At 37.2% G+C, this 15,838-nt stretch overlaps 1 protein-coding gene across 1 annotated transcript in view; it reads right to left on the reverse strand.

Annotated features, from left to right (window-relative positions):
- The window catches only part of RABL3 (RAB, member of RAS oncogene family like 3), a 37,744-nt gene extending 21,948 nt beyond the window's left edge, over nucleotides 1–15,796 (reverse strand). Inside the window, exons 1-2 of the mRNA XM_004002956.5 lie at nucleotides 15,745–15,796; nucleotides 9,430–9,521 (exon numbers count right to left, since the gene is read on the reverse strand). Coding sequence (XP_004003005.1) covers nucleotides 9,430–9,521; nucleotides 15,745–15,790 — 138 coding nt within the window. The 5' untranslated portion in view covers nucleotides 15,791–15,796. The remainder of the gene's footprint in view (nucleotides 1–9,429; nucleotides 9,522–15,744) is intronic.
- Nucleotides 15,797–15,838: the final 42 nt, after the last annotated feature.

Raw genomic sequence — 15,838 nt, forward strand, 5'->3', positions numbered from 1 at the left:
TATTCAACTTTGTAAGCCCAGAACATAGCATAATACCTAGCACATATTAGACATTTGGATATGCTTGGTTAAACCAAGGAAAAGATTCAGGGTGTCTCATCCTCTAAGGTTTTATTGTATTCTGCTTATTATTTTACTGAATTTCAGTGATTCTCAAGTACAGTTCTGAGAATAAACTAAATTAGAACCAATAGGAAGGCTTATTAAAAAAATATATATTCTTGGACAACTCCTGATGCTTCCGGGGTGGGGCTCAAAAAAAAGATAGCTCCCTAGGTGATTCTGATACATAATTAAGTTGGACAACCATTTAAGTACATCACTTTTGTCTCTAATGGTATTTCAAATGTCTAATGCTGCCTCCCCTAAATGACTAACTCCTTCCTCAACAGCCACCATGTAACACAATTTCCAGGTAGCATGCCCGCCTAGCCTTGCAATGTACCAAGTCTGTTAGACAGTTCCCTTCTGGCAGTATATACTCCCAAACTGGACTGACCTACTCATCTATACTCTTCACCACAAAATACTTTCCTTAAGCAAATCTTTTCATGTTTCCTTCCAGAGTTAGAAGAGAAGATGCCCTTCTTTCTTTCCAAACTGCTGAATTAAACTAAGTTTAATTTACTTCAAATGTAATGAGTCCTAAGAACTTTAAACCGCAGCTTGCAGCTATGACATTGAATCTTTTATGTGGGTGAGTGATCTCCAAGGGAAAGCGTGACATTATAACAAGTATTGCTCTTGACACAGTAAGTGGTACCTTGCTGCTATACTAAGAGTTCAATATGATGGAGAGTAATGCCAAACTCTAAGAAATGTGTTTTATATTTAAATCAGGTCATCAGGGATCCAATATTTAGTCATGACAAACTTTATAGCTACAGAAGGAATGGTTTTTCTCAACAGGCAGCAACAGTATGTGCTGACCATTAAACGGGAAAAGGAACCATACTGTAACTTTGGTCCTTCTCATTTATTCACCTCTTTACTTTTTATTGGCCTTCCCTGGTGGCTCAGATGGTAAAGCGTCTGTCTACAATGCCGGAGACCCAGGTTCGATCCCTGGGTCAGGAAGATCCCCTGGAGAAGGAAATGGCAATCCACTCCAGTACTATTGCCTGGAAAATCCCATGGACAGAGGAGCCTGGTAGGCTACAGTCCATGGGGTCACAAAGAGTCGGACATGACTGAGCGACTTCACTTACTTTTTATTGGAAACCAAATCAAGATCAAGTATAATAGATTTTGTCTCATTTGAAGAGTTTATTCATTGTTTGTAATTTTTAAAAAGAACAAATTTAGTAAAGAAAATGATACATACCAGGAAAGAGCAGCGTATGTTTTAAATGTTCTTTAATAAGTTTGGTTTGATATGTGTGCCTGTAAACTATTATTAAAGACAGGCAGGAAGGTAGGAGTCTTAGGAGACAGTCGGGAGAAAAGACAGAAGGATAGAAAAAAGTCAACAATATGAGTGTATCAGGGGAACAGGAATTGAATTTGCTTCATGCTTCACAGTGTCCGATACCCAGGAGGTATGCAATATATATACTGAACAAATGAATGCATGAATATTATGGAGGTTTCTGCTAACTGTTTTGCCTTCAGCCAAGTTCATTTCCTCTATTAAAAAAACCCAAAACCTTCACTTTCCCCTTCTATTCTGTACTCACTTGCTCCTTTATTTAACTTCTAAACTTTGTGAAAGATTGATTTAAACCTCTGTCTATATTTTCTCTCTGCCTACTCACATCATTTGGTTTCTATTAACCTTCCACTGCATTTTAAAAGGTCAGCACTAACTGTGTCATTACCAAATGCAGTTTTTCCTCTCAGTCATTATCTCTCTATACTATTTCACACTAAAAATCAATCCCTTCTTCATGAGAGTCTCGTCTCTTTTTTGCTCTTGTGGTTTTTCATCACCTTGGTTATCCCTCCTCTCTCTTCCTTTCTCTGACCCTGCTTTTCACCATCAACTCCCTAAATATACCTTAAGGCTCTCCCTTAGCTCTTCTCTTTCTAAATTTTCCTTTCTGAAAACCTCATCAGCTCTCATGGTTCAAGATTATCCCCACGGAGATGATTCCATCTCAGAATTCTCTCTTGAGCTTCAGCATGTCAAATGCTTTCTCGGCAGCCTCAGGTGGATAGCTCATAGATCCCTCCATTCATCATGTCCAGAGTAGAATCTCCATTTCCTTCTCTTTCACCTGTAATATATATCCCCCTTCTTAAGGAACAGTCTAGCTGTCTGTTGCCCAGGCTACCCATTCAATCATTAACACTCAGTATAATTTTCTGTTCCTCACAAGCACTTCACTTTTTCTCATCAACTGCTGTAACACTTATATTCTATTTAAGAGCTATTCCACAGAACTTTCTGTGATGATAGAAATGTCAAATATAATAATTACCAGCAATATGTGAATTCTGAGCACTTGAAATGTGGTTAGTTCACCTAGACAACTAAATTTTTTATTTTAGTTGATTTAAATTTAAATCTTCACATGAATCTAGTCATTACTATATTTAACAACACCAGAATACCTTTTTCTTAATACCATTCTGGAATAAAAGGTAGTACAGAGTACACAGGCTCTTGAACCAGACTGTCTGTGTTGGAATTTCATTTCCATTACTTTCTGGCAGTGTAACCATGAGCAAAGCAGTTAAGACTTCTGGGCCGCAGCTACCTCATGCATCAGATAGGGAAGCTCACAGTATCTACCTTGACAGGTGAGCATTAAGGGTCATGGATTAGTATATTAAATAGGTGCCTAGCCAAAGTAAGCACTAAAAAAAAAAAGTTAGCCATCATCTCAATAATACTATTATTTTAAAGATCATTTATATAAACCCTTGGCCCACCTACTAGTTCCCACCTCATATTCTTAGTGTTAAGAAGACTGCCTCTAAAAAATTTTTTTCTCCCTACTGCTTGCATATTGTTATGCTGCCCAAGAGGAATTCAATAAATATTGATTGTATGCAATGTGTAAATTACAGTTAAAAATCCCATTAAAGTAAACTAGAAATGACAAATCAATTTCCTTATTTATAGTTTGTGAAAATATTAAATTCTGTAAGTCTTATTTTCATAATTAAGCACAGCCATGCATTATATTGGTCCCATTAGACTTTGGGCAACAAAATAAGAACACAGTAATGAATGAAGGATACCACAAAATAAAACTTTTCTCCTTTTTCCTTCAATTCAGTTATGAACACCTCTGCAGTGCATACTAAATCCAAAATGTTAATAATTACTGAGTACATACTTTCGATCCCTGGGTTGGGAAGATCCCCTGGAGATAGGAACAGCTACCCACTCCAGTATTCCGGCCTGGAGAATTCCATGGACTGTATAGTCCATGGGGTCACAAAGAGTCAGATATGACTGAGCGACTTTCACTTTCACTCACATACTTCAACATCATTAGCTTCACCCAGCACTTGAAATTAAACAATTATCTTATCACCTTTATCATCTCTATTTTTAGCTGGCTCTTAACAGTGTGAAATGAGTTAAATGGGGCAACTGTTTTTAAGAGTTCTGAAGAGTGTATATTTATGGACCTTTACTGATTCTGGACATCCTCATCACAGGTTTGAATAATACAGAGGCTATAATTACAATATAAAAGCTGCTAGAGAAGAATGTGTTCTTCCAAGTTATCTGGGTCTTATTAGATTTAATCATTTTTGCTGGAGGGAAGAACTGTTCCCTTTGTTATAACAACAGTCAAAATAATTTATATGTCTATCAGAACTTTCCTTAAAATTATTGTTTAAAAATGCCTTTCACTTACGCTGTCACTCAAGAAATGCATTTTTCTCAAAGAAGACAGATCAACCAGGCCAATTCAATGAAGAGTAAATAAAAGCAAGGTCATTTTCAACCCCACATGCTCCACTCTTCCATAGTAATACAATTCAGGCCAGCCTGACTTTAAAGGAGTCAGTAACACACTCATTCCTGGAGAAGGAAATGGCAACCCACTCCAGTGTTCTTGCCTGGAGAATCCCAGGGACAGAGGAGCCTGGTGGGCTGCCGTCTATGGGGTCGCACAGAGTCAGACACGACTGAAGTGACTTAGCAGCATCAGCAACACACTCATTCCAGTAAAATCTGTCACATTATTACACGACACCATCTTCATCTACTATAGCCTTTATTCCAGACTCCCTTTGGGTAGTTTTACATCTTCTCCAGTGTTTTCTGGAACTATGGAGGGAGTTCAAAACTCAGCAGTCTTTCATTAGCTAACTCAAGGAAACTTTAATTTCACTTTCTTCAAAAGCAGAGGTTTCTGAAAGAAACCTAACTGTATCCTATTTACAAGAAATACACTATAAATACAAGGGTATAGGAAACATAAGAGATAGAAGTAAGATATACCACAGAACATTAACTAAAAATAAGTTGGTTTATATAATATAGTACTATTAGCTATAGTCACCATGTTGTACGTTATATCCCCAGAGCTTATTTATCTTATTATGGGAAGTTTGTAACTTTTGACTACCTTTACCCACAATAACCCTCCCCTTTTTCCACCCCTGACTCTAGCAACCACCAATCTACTTTCTGTTCCCATGAGTTTGTTTTTTTCCAGATTCTACAACTAAGTGTGCTAATACAGTGACTGTCTTTCTCTAACTTAGCATAACTTCACTTAGCATAAAGCCCTCAAGGTCCATTCTTGTTATTTCAAATGGCAGAATTTGCTTCTTTTTTATGGCTGAATAATATTTCATTGCATATACATTTTATCCATTCATTAATGACACTTCTTAAAAATTCTCATGAAAACAAGAAAAAACCTGTTACTATGTGAGGTGATACATGTTAAAAAAGACATTGTGGTAATAATTTCTCAATATATACATGTATCAAGTCATTATGTTCTACACCTTAAACTAATGCAAAGTCATATGCCAATTATATATCAATAAAATCGGGGGGAAAAGTGGATTTAGCTGTTTTATTACCAGACAAAACAGACTTCAAGGTACAATGTATTACTGGATACAGAGAGGATATATCATGACGATAAAATGTTAAATCCTTCAGGAAGTTTAAACAGTCTTAAATTAGTACACATCTAGTAAAACAACCTCAAAATATATAAACAAAAAATTGGCAGAACTAAAATGAGGAACAGACAAATCCACACTTAAAGTTGGAGATTATAATTCTCATTCCTTAGCAATTGATGAAACAAGCAAAGAAAATCAGTTGGGATAGATAAGATTTGAACAAAAAGATTAACAAACTTGACCTAATTTATATAGTTAGAACAATGTGTGCCAACAGTTACAAAATTGCATTCTTTTCAAGTGCAAATTAAATATTTACCAAAACTGGCATGAAGCAAATGTCATCAAATTTCAGAAAATGAAATCATATATCATATGTTCTAAGCACAATGAAAGTAAGTTAGAAATCAATAATTCAAAGGTAAAAAAATTCTCAAAGTTGGGAAATTAAGTGGTACATTTCTAAACAACCTATGAGTCAAAGAAGAAATCATAATGGAATTTAGACAGTATTCTAAACTGAATGATAATGAACAAAAGTTCAGAGAGGCAACTAAAGCTGTGCCTAGATAGAAAGAAATTTAGAGCCTTAGAGCTCTAAAAGGAAGCCTGAAACAAACCCAACAAAACAACTACCTAGTGCAAGAAGTTAGAAAAAAACACAGCTAATTAAACCCAAAGAAAGTATGGACATTATAGAGAAAAGAGCAGAAATTAATAAAATAGAAAATAAACATGTAGTAGATAAACTCAACAAAGCCAAAAAGTGGTCCTTGATAGACTCTGGAAAGACTGACCAAGAAAATAAGAGAAAAGCCACAAATTACCCCTATCAGAAATTAAAAAAAAGAAATATTATTACAGATCCTACAGATATTGACAGATGACAGAGGATATAAAAATAAATTTTTTTGACAATTTACACAAAATAGATAAATTATTTAAAAAACATGTTACCAAAATTGATTTGGAAGAAATATAGTCATTTTCATATTTTCTTTAATGTTATTTAAAAACTTCCCACAAAGAAAACTTTAGGCCTGGCGGTTTTTAATTCTGAATTCTTCCAAATACCTAGGGAAGAAACAAAACCAAACTTACATAAAGTCTTCCAGAGAACAGACACAGAAATAAAACTTGCCAACTCATTTTACAAGACTAGCATAATCCTGATACTAAAATCCCACAAGGAGATTATAAGAATGGTGATAGGCCAATGTTTCTCATGAGTTTAGATGTAAATATTAGGAGAAAAAAAGCAAAAGTGGGCTTCCCTGGTGGCTCAGACAGTAAAGAATCGGCCTGCAATGCAGGAGATCCAGGTTTGATCCCTGGGTCGGGAAGAACCCCAGGAGAAGGAAATGGCAGTCCACTCCAGTATTCCTGCCTGGGAAATCCCAGAGACAGAGAAGCCTGGCGGGTTACAGTCCATGGAGTCGCCAAAAGTTAGATACAACTGAGTGACTAACACACTAAACACACTACATTTGAAAGAGTATTAGCAAACTGAACCCAGTAATATTATGAAAAGAATGCATCAAGACCAAGTTGGATTTACTCCAAGAATGCAAAGTTCATTTCACATTTAAAGATCAATCAACCTAACTTACCAAAAGTTACAAAATAAAGAAGGGAAATTATGATTACCATGCAAAAGCACCTGATAAAATCCAACACCAGTTTTGTGATACAAACTCTCATCAAAATAGAAAGAGAAGGTAACTTTAATCTGATCAAGTATATCTACAAAAAGTCCTATAGCAAATACCATATTTAACAGTATTACATTAAAAATTTCCTGAGACTGGGAATGAGACAAAGATGCCTGTTAGCCCTGCTTCTACCTAACAGTGTACTGGATGGAAATTTAGCCGATTCAATAAGAAAAGGGGAAAAAACCCCAAATAAGACAAAATATAAATTACATGAGCAGACTGGGTTCTAGATGGATAAGAGGGGCAAGTGGAAGCAGGGAAGAAAATTGAATTTTAAGTTCAATTTCAACTTCAAATTGTAAAGCACTAGACCGTAACTTCACATGTTTTAAGCTTCTCTGATCTTCCCTACAAACCTGTAGGCTAGATAAAGCAGGTATTATTAACCTTTAGTTTGGAAATGACACACAAGGCTCAGAGAAGTAAACTGATTAGTGTGTCTCTCTTTAAGAAGCAAAGGCAATATGGGGACTGACCAAGGAGGTGGGAGTTCAAATTTAAGTTTCTTTCCAGTATGTCATGCTTTCTCAAGGAAAAGGAGCTAGAAAAATCCAGAGGGAAATCATGCCCAGAACTTACTACTGGGTGTACCAAACTTAAAGTTGCCACTGAACTCATTATCTAGAATTTCTTTTTCTTTCCATAGCTAAGAATCTGGGAACATGGTAGGCTGAAATGACACAGACAAGTCCCTTTTGACTTTAACTCATAGAAAGGCCACACAAAATATGTATATATATATTTTTTAAATAAAAAAGAGAAGCTCAAGAGAGAATGAGTGAGAGAGAGAGAAAAAAGGAAATTTCCCAGATGCTAGAAATGAAGAAAAAAGCTTTAGAATGTAAAGTGGGAGCTGACCCAGATTCAGATATAGTTTCAAGGGTTGGTCGCCAGAGTTAGAGTGCCCAGACAAGAATAGGGATCTATTTTCCAGCTTTCAAAGCGAGAGTATATGTGGATGAGTGACAAAGGACAGATTCGCTTCTTAAAATGTGGACCCTTCATGAGCAGCCCAGTCAGTGAAAAAGAGTAGGAAAAACAGTTCACTGCATCAGGAAAGCGGGAAAAACTTTCTGTCAAGAGATCTTGTAGAGAGCAGATGAAAGATCTACAAAAAATAAACACCACAACTGGATACTGGGGACTTTATATTATTAAGATGGCATGGACATTCCAACCCAAGAAATTACAGGGACCACTGAAATCTCTGGAGCTCTACAGAACAGGAACAAAAAGGCACTGTACTCTCAAAACATAAAACATAAGACTTCAAAAGGGAAGCAGGAACAAAAATTCTGTTTAAAGATGTGGTCATCTTCAAAGAGTTACAAACCATACAGGAGGTACATTTCCACGAGGCCGAGTCAGCATATACAGCAAGCAGATCTGCCATCCACCCAGAAAAAAGAATAGAATGCTCCAAAGAAACCATGAAATATTATGTTGAAAATGATTAAAATAAGAAACATAATGAAAGATCAGAATATTCTGAAAAATTTTGACATTTGAAAAAGAACCAAAGGATCAACTAGAAATTAAAAATTACAGTTACTGAAATTAAAAAAAATTGAGTGGATTTACTAAAAATGGATTAGACATAGTTGAAGAGATTCTTAGTTAACCAGAAAGTGAATATGAATACATTATCCAGAATGCACCACAGAGAAATAAACAATAGAAAACACGAAAGTGCAATTAAAATATGTGAGGACAAACATCCAGCAGAAGTTCAAAAGGAGAAGTTAGAGGGAACAAGGCGAGGCAAACAGATAACAGCTAAAAATTTTGAAAAATGAATCGAGACATGAGGTGTACAATTTTTGATCAAGGTGACTAAAAACTAACCTACCCCCAAATATAGGTCAGCAAAACTACAGAACATCAAAGATTTAAAAAAAAATTTTTTTTCTAAAGCAACTAGAGAGAAGAAATTATCTTCAAAAGGAATACTTAGGCTGAAAGATTTCTAATCTTCAGCAACATACATCACAGACTATGGAACAACAGGTGCAATGAACTGAAGGAAAATATAATAGCTGTCAATCGAGCTAACTACTATTCCCTCCTCATTTATTTCTTAACTCAATGCAGAAAGGTATGCCAGTGTAAGAGGGGCTTGGACAGGACTAGCTGGAATTAGCAAGACCAAAATATCTGGAAGGCAGTTAATTCAGGGGAAACAGCACTTGCGTTTCCTAAATGTGAGGTGGAACAGATGACCTAGACATAAGACTCCAGAAGCTTTTGTCTTTACACTGTATTTCTAGCCAAAGTTGGCTATCTTAGTGGTAAAGGCTTAGGCAGAATTATTTATGGAGCACATTAAGTGAGCTCTAGATATATAGCACAGTAATTAAAAGTGAAGTCTCTGGAATCAGGCTAATGAGAATCAAATCTTGACTCTGCTTCTTATGAACTGAATGAATTTCATCAAGTTACTTTACTTCTCTGTGCCTTGATTTTGGTAGCTCTATTTCACAGTTTAAAAATGACAAAATAAGCAAAGAATGTAAAACATTGGGCATAGTATCCAGCACACACTAGGTATTTAATAAAGGCTAGTTATTCTTATTATTTAGTCTTGACTACAGGGCTGTAATCTGACCACAAGTTTGAAGAAGTTATCTTTAATATGACACTGAAAAACTAAAATATAAGAAATACATACTCTGACATCTACTGAGCAGCCCACAGTCCACGACGGATTTCCCAGCACTTGATTCTGGCACAGGAGATGAACTAAGGAAGATTTCCCAACACCTGTAAAAGATACAAGCACTCTAGTCATAAAAGACATGCTGAAAAGACTAAGAATAAGCAGTAATAACATTATGCACAGCACGGTTGTTTAAAGGGTGTTCATACCATACCGATGATTTAATAGGCTTCGCTGATACAGAAGGTGGTTAACGACACTGCTTCTCTCAAATTTAGTATCAGGATCCTCTGAAGGACTTTCTAAACAACATAGAATGCTGGGTCCTGTCCTCAGAGCTTGCAACTCAGCAGGTGTGTCATGGAAGCCAAAGATTTGCACTTCTAACAAATTCCCAGGTAATGTTGAAGCTACTGATTCAGGGAACTCACTTTGAGAACTATTCATCCAGGGCAATTTCAAATCAACTAATCCTTTTCCTTTGGAATGATTTCATCTATTCAGCTTATTTTAGAATTGTAGACTCTTACACTTTAGAGGTAATCTCTCTATACTGACCACCAATGCAGAGGTCCCTTTCACAGATCCTGTTAGTTGCTCTTTTGGATTGGGCTTGAACACTGTCAGTAACAGGGATTCACCATTTCACAAATTCATATTTAGATACTTCAGTTCTCCCATACAGTGATCTTTGGAAAGCAGTCAACCACTTGGCCTAGACTTATCTTTTGGAAAAGGAGAACAACTTTCTCCATCTATATTATGGCCCTTTTTCTTTACAGGCAGCAGTTTCCTTTTTATTGAAGTATAGTTGATATAAAATATTATGTTGGTTTCAGGTATACAACATTTAAATACATTATAAAATGATCACCACAGTAAGTCTGGTAACCATCTGTCCCTATACAAAGCTATTACAGTACGATTTGTGATATTTCCTATGCTGTAGAATACATCCCTGTGACTTATTTATAACCAGAAGTTTATAACTCAATTCCCTGTACCTATTTCACCCCTTTCCCCACAGCTCCTTTCTAGCAAACACCAGTTTGTTCTCAGTATTTGAGCCTGTTTTCATTTTGTTTTGTTTGTTTTTTAGATTCTATTATACATATAAGTGAGATCATACAGTTTTTCTTTCTGTTTGACTTATTTCACTGAGTATACCTTCTAGATCCATTCATGTTGTCATAAATGGCAAGATCTTGGCTACTGTCAATAACGCTGCAGTGAACATAGGGGTGGATACCTCTTTTCAAATTAGTGTTTTTGTTTTCTTCAGGTAAATACCCAAAAGTAGTTGCTGGATCATATGGCAACTATTTTTAATTTCATGAGGAGCTTCCATAGTTTTCCACAGTGGCTACACCAATTTACAATTACACCATGAGTACATGAGGTTCTCTTCTATCCACATCCTGGACAACATTTGTCATTTGCTGCCTTTTTGATGACAGTCATTCTGGCAGGTGTGAGACAATATTTTGTGGTTTTGATTTGCATTTTCCTGATGATTAGAGATACTGAGCATATTTTCATGTGTATGTTTTCTTTGGAAAAATGTCTTTTAAGACACTCTGCATATTTTTTAAAATTAGATTTTTTTTTTATATTGAGTTGTATAAGTTCTTTACATATTTTGGATATCACCTTATGGGATATGTCATTTGCAAATATCTTCTCCCATTCAAAGGACAGTATTTTCTTTTATTATAGATTTCCTGGGTTTAGGATAATATAGTTACTAATGTTAGGGCTAGTATTTAGAGATCTGTAGGACGAGGAAAGGGAATGAACTATCCCATGTACGTCTGTGTGCAGGGTTACTCATTCAACTAACACATTTCAGGATGCTATTGTAACAAGCACATCTGGTGAGGCCTCGTGCGTCACTAGTTGTTATAAAAGATAAAATACCTCTTTGTGTGCTTTATTGCGCATGGACCTATCACTTTTTATAAGTTTTATTTTCAGACTATGTAGCAAGTATAGAAAAAAGAAGAAAAAAATCACCTGAAGAGCACTACTGTCAGCATGCAGATTTAATATCATAAGTAAAGTTTTTCTATAAGGAGGTTGTTATTGTGAACATATACATGTGCGTGTGTGCTCAGCCCCTCAGTCGTGTCCGACTCTTTGTGACCCCATGGACTGTAGCCCGCCAGGCTTCTCCGTCCATAGGATTTTCCAGGCAAGAATACTGGAGTGGGCTGCCATTCCCTTCTTCAGGGGATCTTCCCAACCCAGGGATAGAACCCAAGTCTCCTGCATCTCCTGCACTGTCAGGCAGATTCTTTTACCACTAGCGCCACCTGGGAAGTGCCCTGGTAGCTTAGATGGTAAAGCACCCGCCTGCAATGCAGGAGACCCAGGACAGATCCCTGGGTAGGGAAGATCCCCGGGAGAAGGGAATGGATACCTACTCCAGTATTCTTGCCTGGAGAATCCCACAGACAGAGGAGCCTGGCGGGCTACAGTCCATGGGCTCGCAAAGAGTCGGACTGAGTGACGCAATGCAGGTACTTAAAAAAAAAAAGAAACATAAGCCTTTGCTTACACAGCTGGTTTTGTCTGAAATATTCTACCCAGCCTCTCCTTCTAGTTCCCCTCTCCTGTTGGCCTGATGAATTAACCTTTCAAGACTCAGCATCATTCTATACAAAAAGTCTTTTCATATTCCATACAGGCAGAACTAAGCACATCATTCATCATCCTCTGCAACTCCACTTTTCATGCTCCCATACAGCACTTAAAATGCACTATTATATTTGCTTGTTTAGATTTTATTCTTGCTGCTTAATTTTAAGTTCTTTGAGGCCTGGGACTGGTTTTACTCATTTTTTATTTCTAGTACAAAGAATAGGGTCTCAATTAGTACTTCTTTATTGGCTAAAAATTTCCATGTTCTTACAGAATCTTCAGAAACATTTTCAATGTCTCCAAGTTCAGAGAGTAGACATAATGATTTATTTAAACATTTTCTCATTATTAGATATTAGGGTGCTTTGAACTTTTCACTATACTAAGAAAAGGTTTGTTTAAACTTTTGTTTAAAATTAAAAGTATTTTGTTAGCATACCTTCCAAGAAATGAAATTAACATGTAAAAGGAAACCAACATTTAAAGTTCTTGATATACACTGACAACTTGTATCTGGTTACTCTGCCACCAGCCATATACACAAGCCCGCAGGTCTTACTGCACCTCAACAGTGTGCAGTTGCTTTTTCATCTTTGTTAGTTTATAAGAGGAAAAAAAGTGACATTTTTGTTTTAGTCTGCGTTTGTTTACCTTCTGGTAAAGATACACATTATGATCATCTTTGCAAGCCAGTTGCTTTTCCTCTCTTATTAATTATCTATTGACATGCTCTACCCATTTATCTACTGGGTTTTAGTGACCTCTTCATATAGTAGATGCTCATGTAAGAACCAAACATATTCTCAGATTTCCCTTTCATTTATTATTTTTATATAGAAGCAAGGAAGACTTTTGAATACTCAAACTGAGCTTTGTCTTTTATTCATCGCATTGCGTTTGCATATGCCTTTAGGGCATATTGTTGATTTTTGTGTTTGCAAGTAGGCTTGTTTATGTTGGAGGCACATAGCTAGGCATTTAGTTATCAGCTTGATACAAGGCTTGAATTTCAAGTTAAGTTTAACTCTGTCAGAGTAGACATTTCCATGCAATAATATTGTGTAGCTCTCCATGAATTAACTTTTGGGTATTTTCGGTGACAAGAGTTAGCTAACACGGGATGAACTTTACACAGTAAGAACAACTTAAGAGCCAAGAATAGTGGCTAACTTTAAGAATTTAAGGAGGTTCTAATTCTATGTTTTCATCAATAGAACTAACTTAGATCAAAAGAATGTACTTGATTTGCTGGGTAAAAAAGTTCAGTATAATCAAATAAATGCCAGGGCCAAACAGAGTTGGTAATGTGTTAAGATCATTCCTTATACCAAAGGAACAAAGAGAAAAGAGTATGTGCATGTTAGATTTTCAGGATTCCTTACTCAATTATCAAGTGACTCTACAGGATACAAACAGATTTCTAAATCCAGTCATTCCTTTATATATTTGTGAAACCCTCAAAATTTCACAGGAAAAATATGCCTTTATTCAAAAATAAACTTTGAAGTTTAAATACAAAGGCAGATGAAGTGTAAAAAGTATATACTAATCTGTCAGATAGCATATCACTGTTAAAAGGGAACTATAAAAAGACAAGAACTGACTTTGCAAATAAAGCCTAACTTCAGTGAATGTGTGACAGGATCAATCACTTTTCTGGTGGGTATGGCTATATCTTCTGTTTTACAACTAAACTATAAGACTAATTTTAAAAAGCTTTCTATTGATAATTGCCTGATCACATTTCCACATTTAATAGAGCAGCCAATCTCATGGAGAGCTACACAATCAATGCCTTGATTCCACAGATATATCCCTACCACTTAACTCACTGCTTTGTGTAATAGGTGTTTAAAAATTGGGGTAGGGGAATGGACAGTTTGCACAAGATGTCAGCATGAAGGGGTTGCTATATGCAGTAGAAAGGGAATTAAAAAATGAGAGAGAGCACCACCCACTTTTACGTGTCAAGCTAAAAATGACATAAACTGGATTATGTTCACAGGGTTTCATTATGCAACTTTCTGAAGGGAATATTAAATAATGCTCTCTGTAAAATATTTTGTAATACAAAATAATCTTCAGGTAATCTGAAAAGGTACTCAAACTCCTCCCCATGGCAATTTTACTCCATTCGGTAAGGCTCATTTTCAAGCTCTTTGGAGTATGTCCTCTCCACCTCCAAGCATCTGACACAATGTTTTTGCTCATAGCAAATATCCAAAGGTCAACTTAGAAAAGTACATCTATGATATGCACCAGGCTGCCCTGGTGGCTCAGAGGTAAAGAATCTGTCTGCAATGCAGGAGATGCAAGAGATGCGGGTTTGATCCCTGGGTCGGGAAGATCCCCTGGGGTAGGGAATGGCAAACCATTCCAGTATGTTTGCCTGGGAAATCCCACGGACAGAGAAGCCTGGTGGGCCACATACAGTCCACCGGGGTAGTAAGGGTCGGACACGACTTATCGACTACAACACCACCACCACCTCCACCACCTCCTGAAAAGCAAGGTTGTCATCTATTCCAAGTTTTTACGAATATTAGGAATGGAGGCTAGGAGAAACAGAAAGATAGTGAAGGGGAGAGAGAAACACAGACTTCAATTCCAGTTCTCAAGTGTCCAAGGTAAGAATTTTAACACTAGGATTAAGCTGGGCTCAGCATTGTTCTAGCTGCTTCACAATATGGCCTCTATCTTAAATTTTCTATTTCTTACAGCCTAGATCCAACCAGTCCATTCTAAAGATCAGTACTGGGTGTTCTTTGGAAGGAATGATGCTAAAGCTGAAACTCCAGTACTTTGGCCACCTCATGCGAAGAGTTGACTCGTTGGAAAAGACTCTGATGCTGGGAGGGATTGGGGGCAAGAGGAAAAGGGGACGGCAGAGGATGAGATGACTGGATGGCATCACCGACTCGATGGACATGAGTTTGAGTGAACTCCGAGAGTTGGTGATGGACAGGAGGCCTGGCGTGCTGCGATTCATGGGGTCGCAAGGAGTCGGACACGACTGAGCGACTGAACTAGAACTAGCACATAATAGGTTTTCAGTTAAGATTAAAGAGAACGAAAAAAAGAGAAGTGCAGCTGAAAGTAAAACAAGACTACCACCTGTTATTCTATGAAATAGTATGGGTTGGTGTTTTAGATACGTGGACTTGCAGCTCAAACCAGTTCTGTCATTTACAAAGTAAAAACCATAAATCATACATCTCTCCACCTCGCTTTTATCATTTGTAAAATGGTATAATAGGACTGATCTCGGGATTAAATGAGTTAATACCTGCAAAGTTTGGAACAGTGTCAATAATACTTGGGACAGTGTCATTCTTCCTAATGCATGTTTGATTTCCTTAACTAAAATCTCCCAAAGGCATCTGCGCTTGTCTCAGCCCGGCGCTCAATTCAACACTCAGTATCTGCGCATCTTGCCCTGGAAACCGACGTAGAAACCTGCGAAAGCAGAGAAAAGGCCCCGGGTCCGCGGCCCCCACCCGGACGACGCTGCCGCTCCGTTAAATTGAGCAAAGTCCTCTGGGAAGTGTAGTCTTTAAGACTTAAGAAGGAATTCAGCCACGAGCCGAAATCAGTTAGTCGGTGGCTGGATGGAGGGAGAGTGAAAGGGGAGGATTTTCGGATAACTCAAAAGTGTCGGGAGCCCCAGGGTTGTGTTAAGACGCTCACCTGAGTCTCCCAAAACCAGTACCTTCACTCGATCCAGGGACGCCATCTTGTCATCGCCTTCCTGAGGTTAACGCCTACTCCAGGATTATAGGCC

Source organism: Ovis aries, chromosome 1, assembly GCF_016772045.2.
Source record: "Ovis aries strain OAR_USU_Benz2616 breed Rambouillet chromosome 1, ARS-UI_Ramb_v3.0, whole genome shotgun sequence".
Lineage (NCBI taxonomy): Eukaryota > Metazoa > Chordata > Mammalia > Artiodactyla > Bovidae > Ovis > Ovis aries.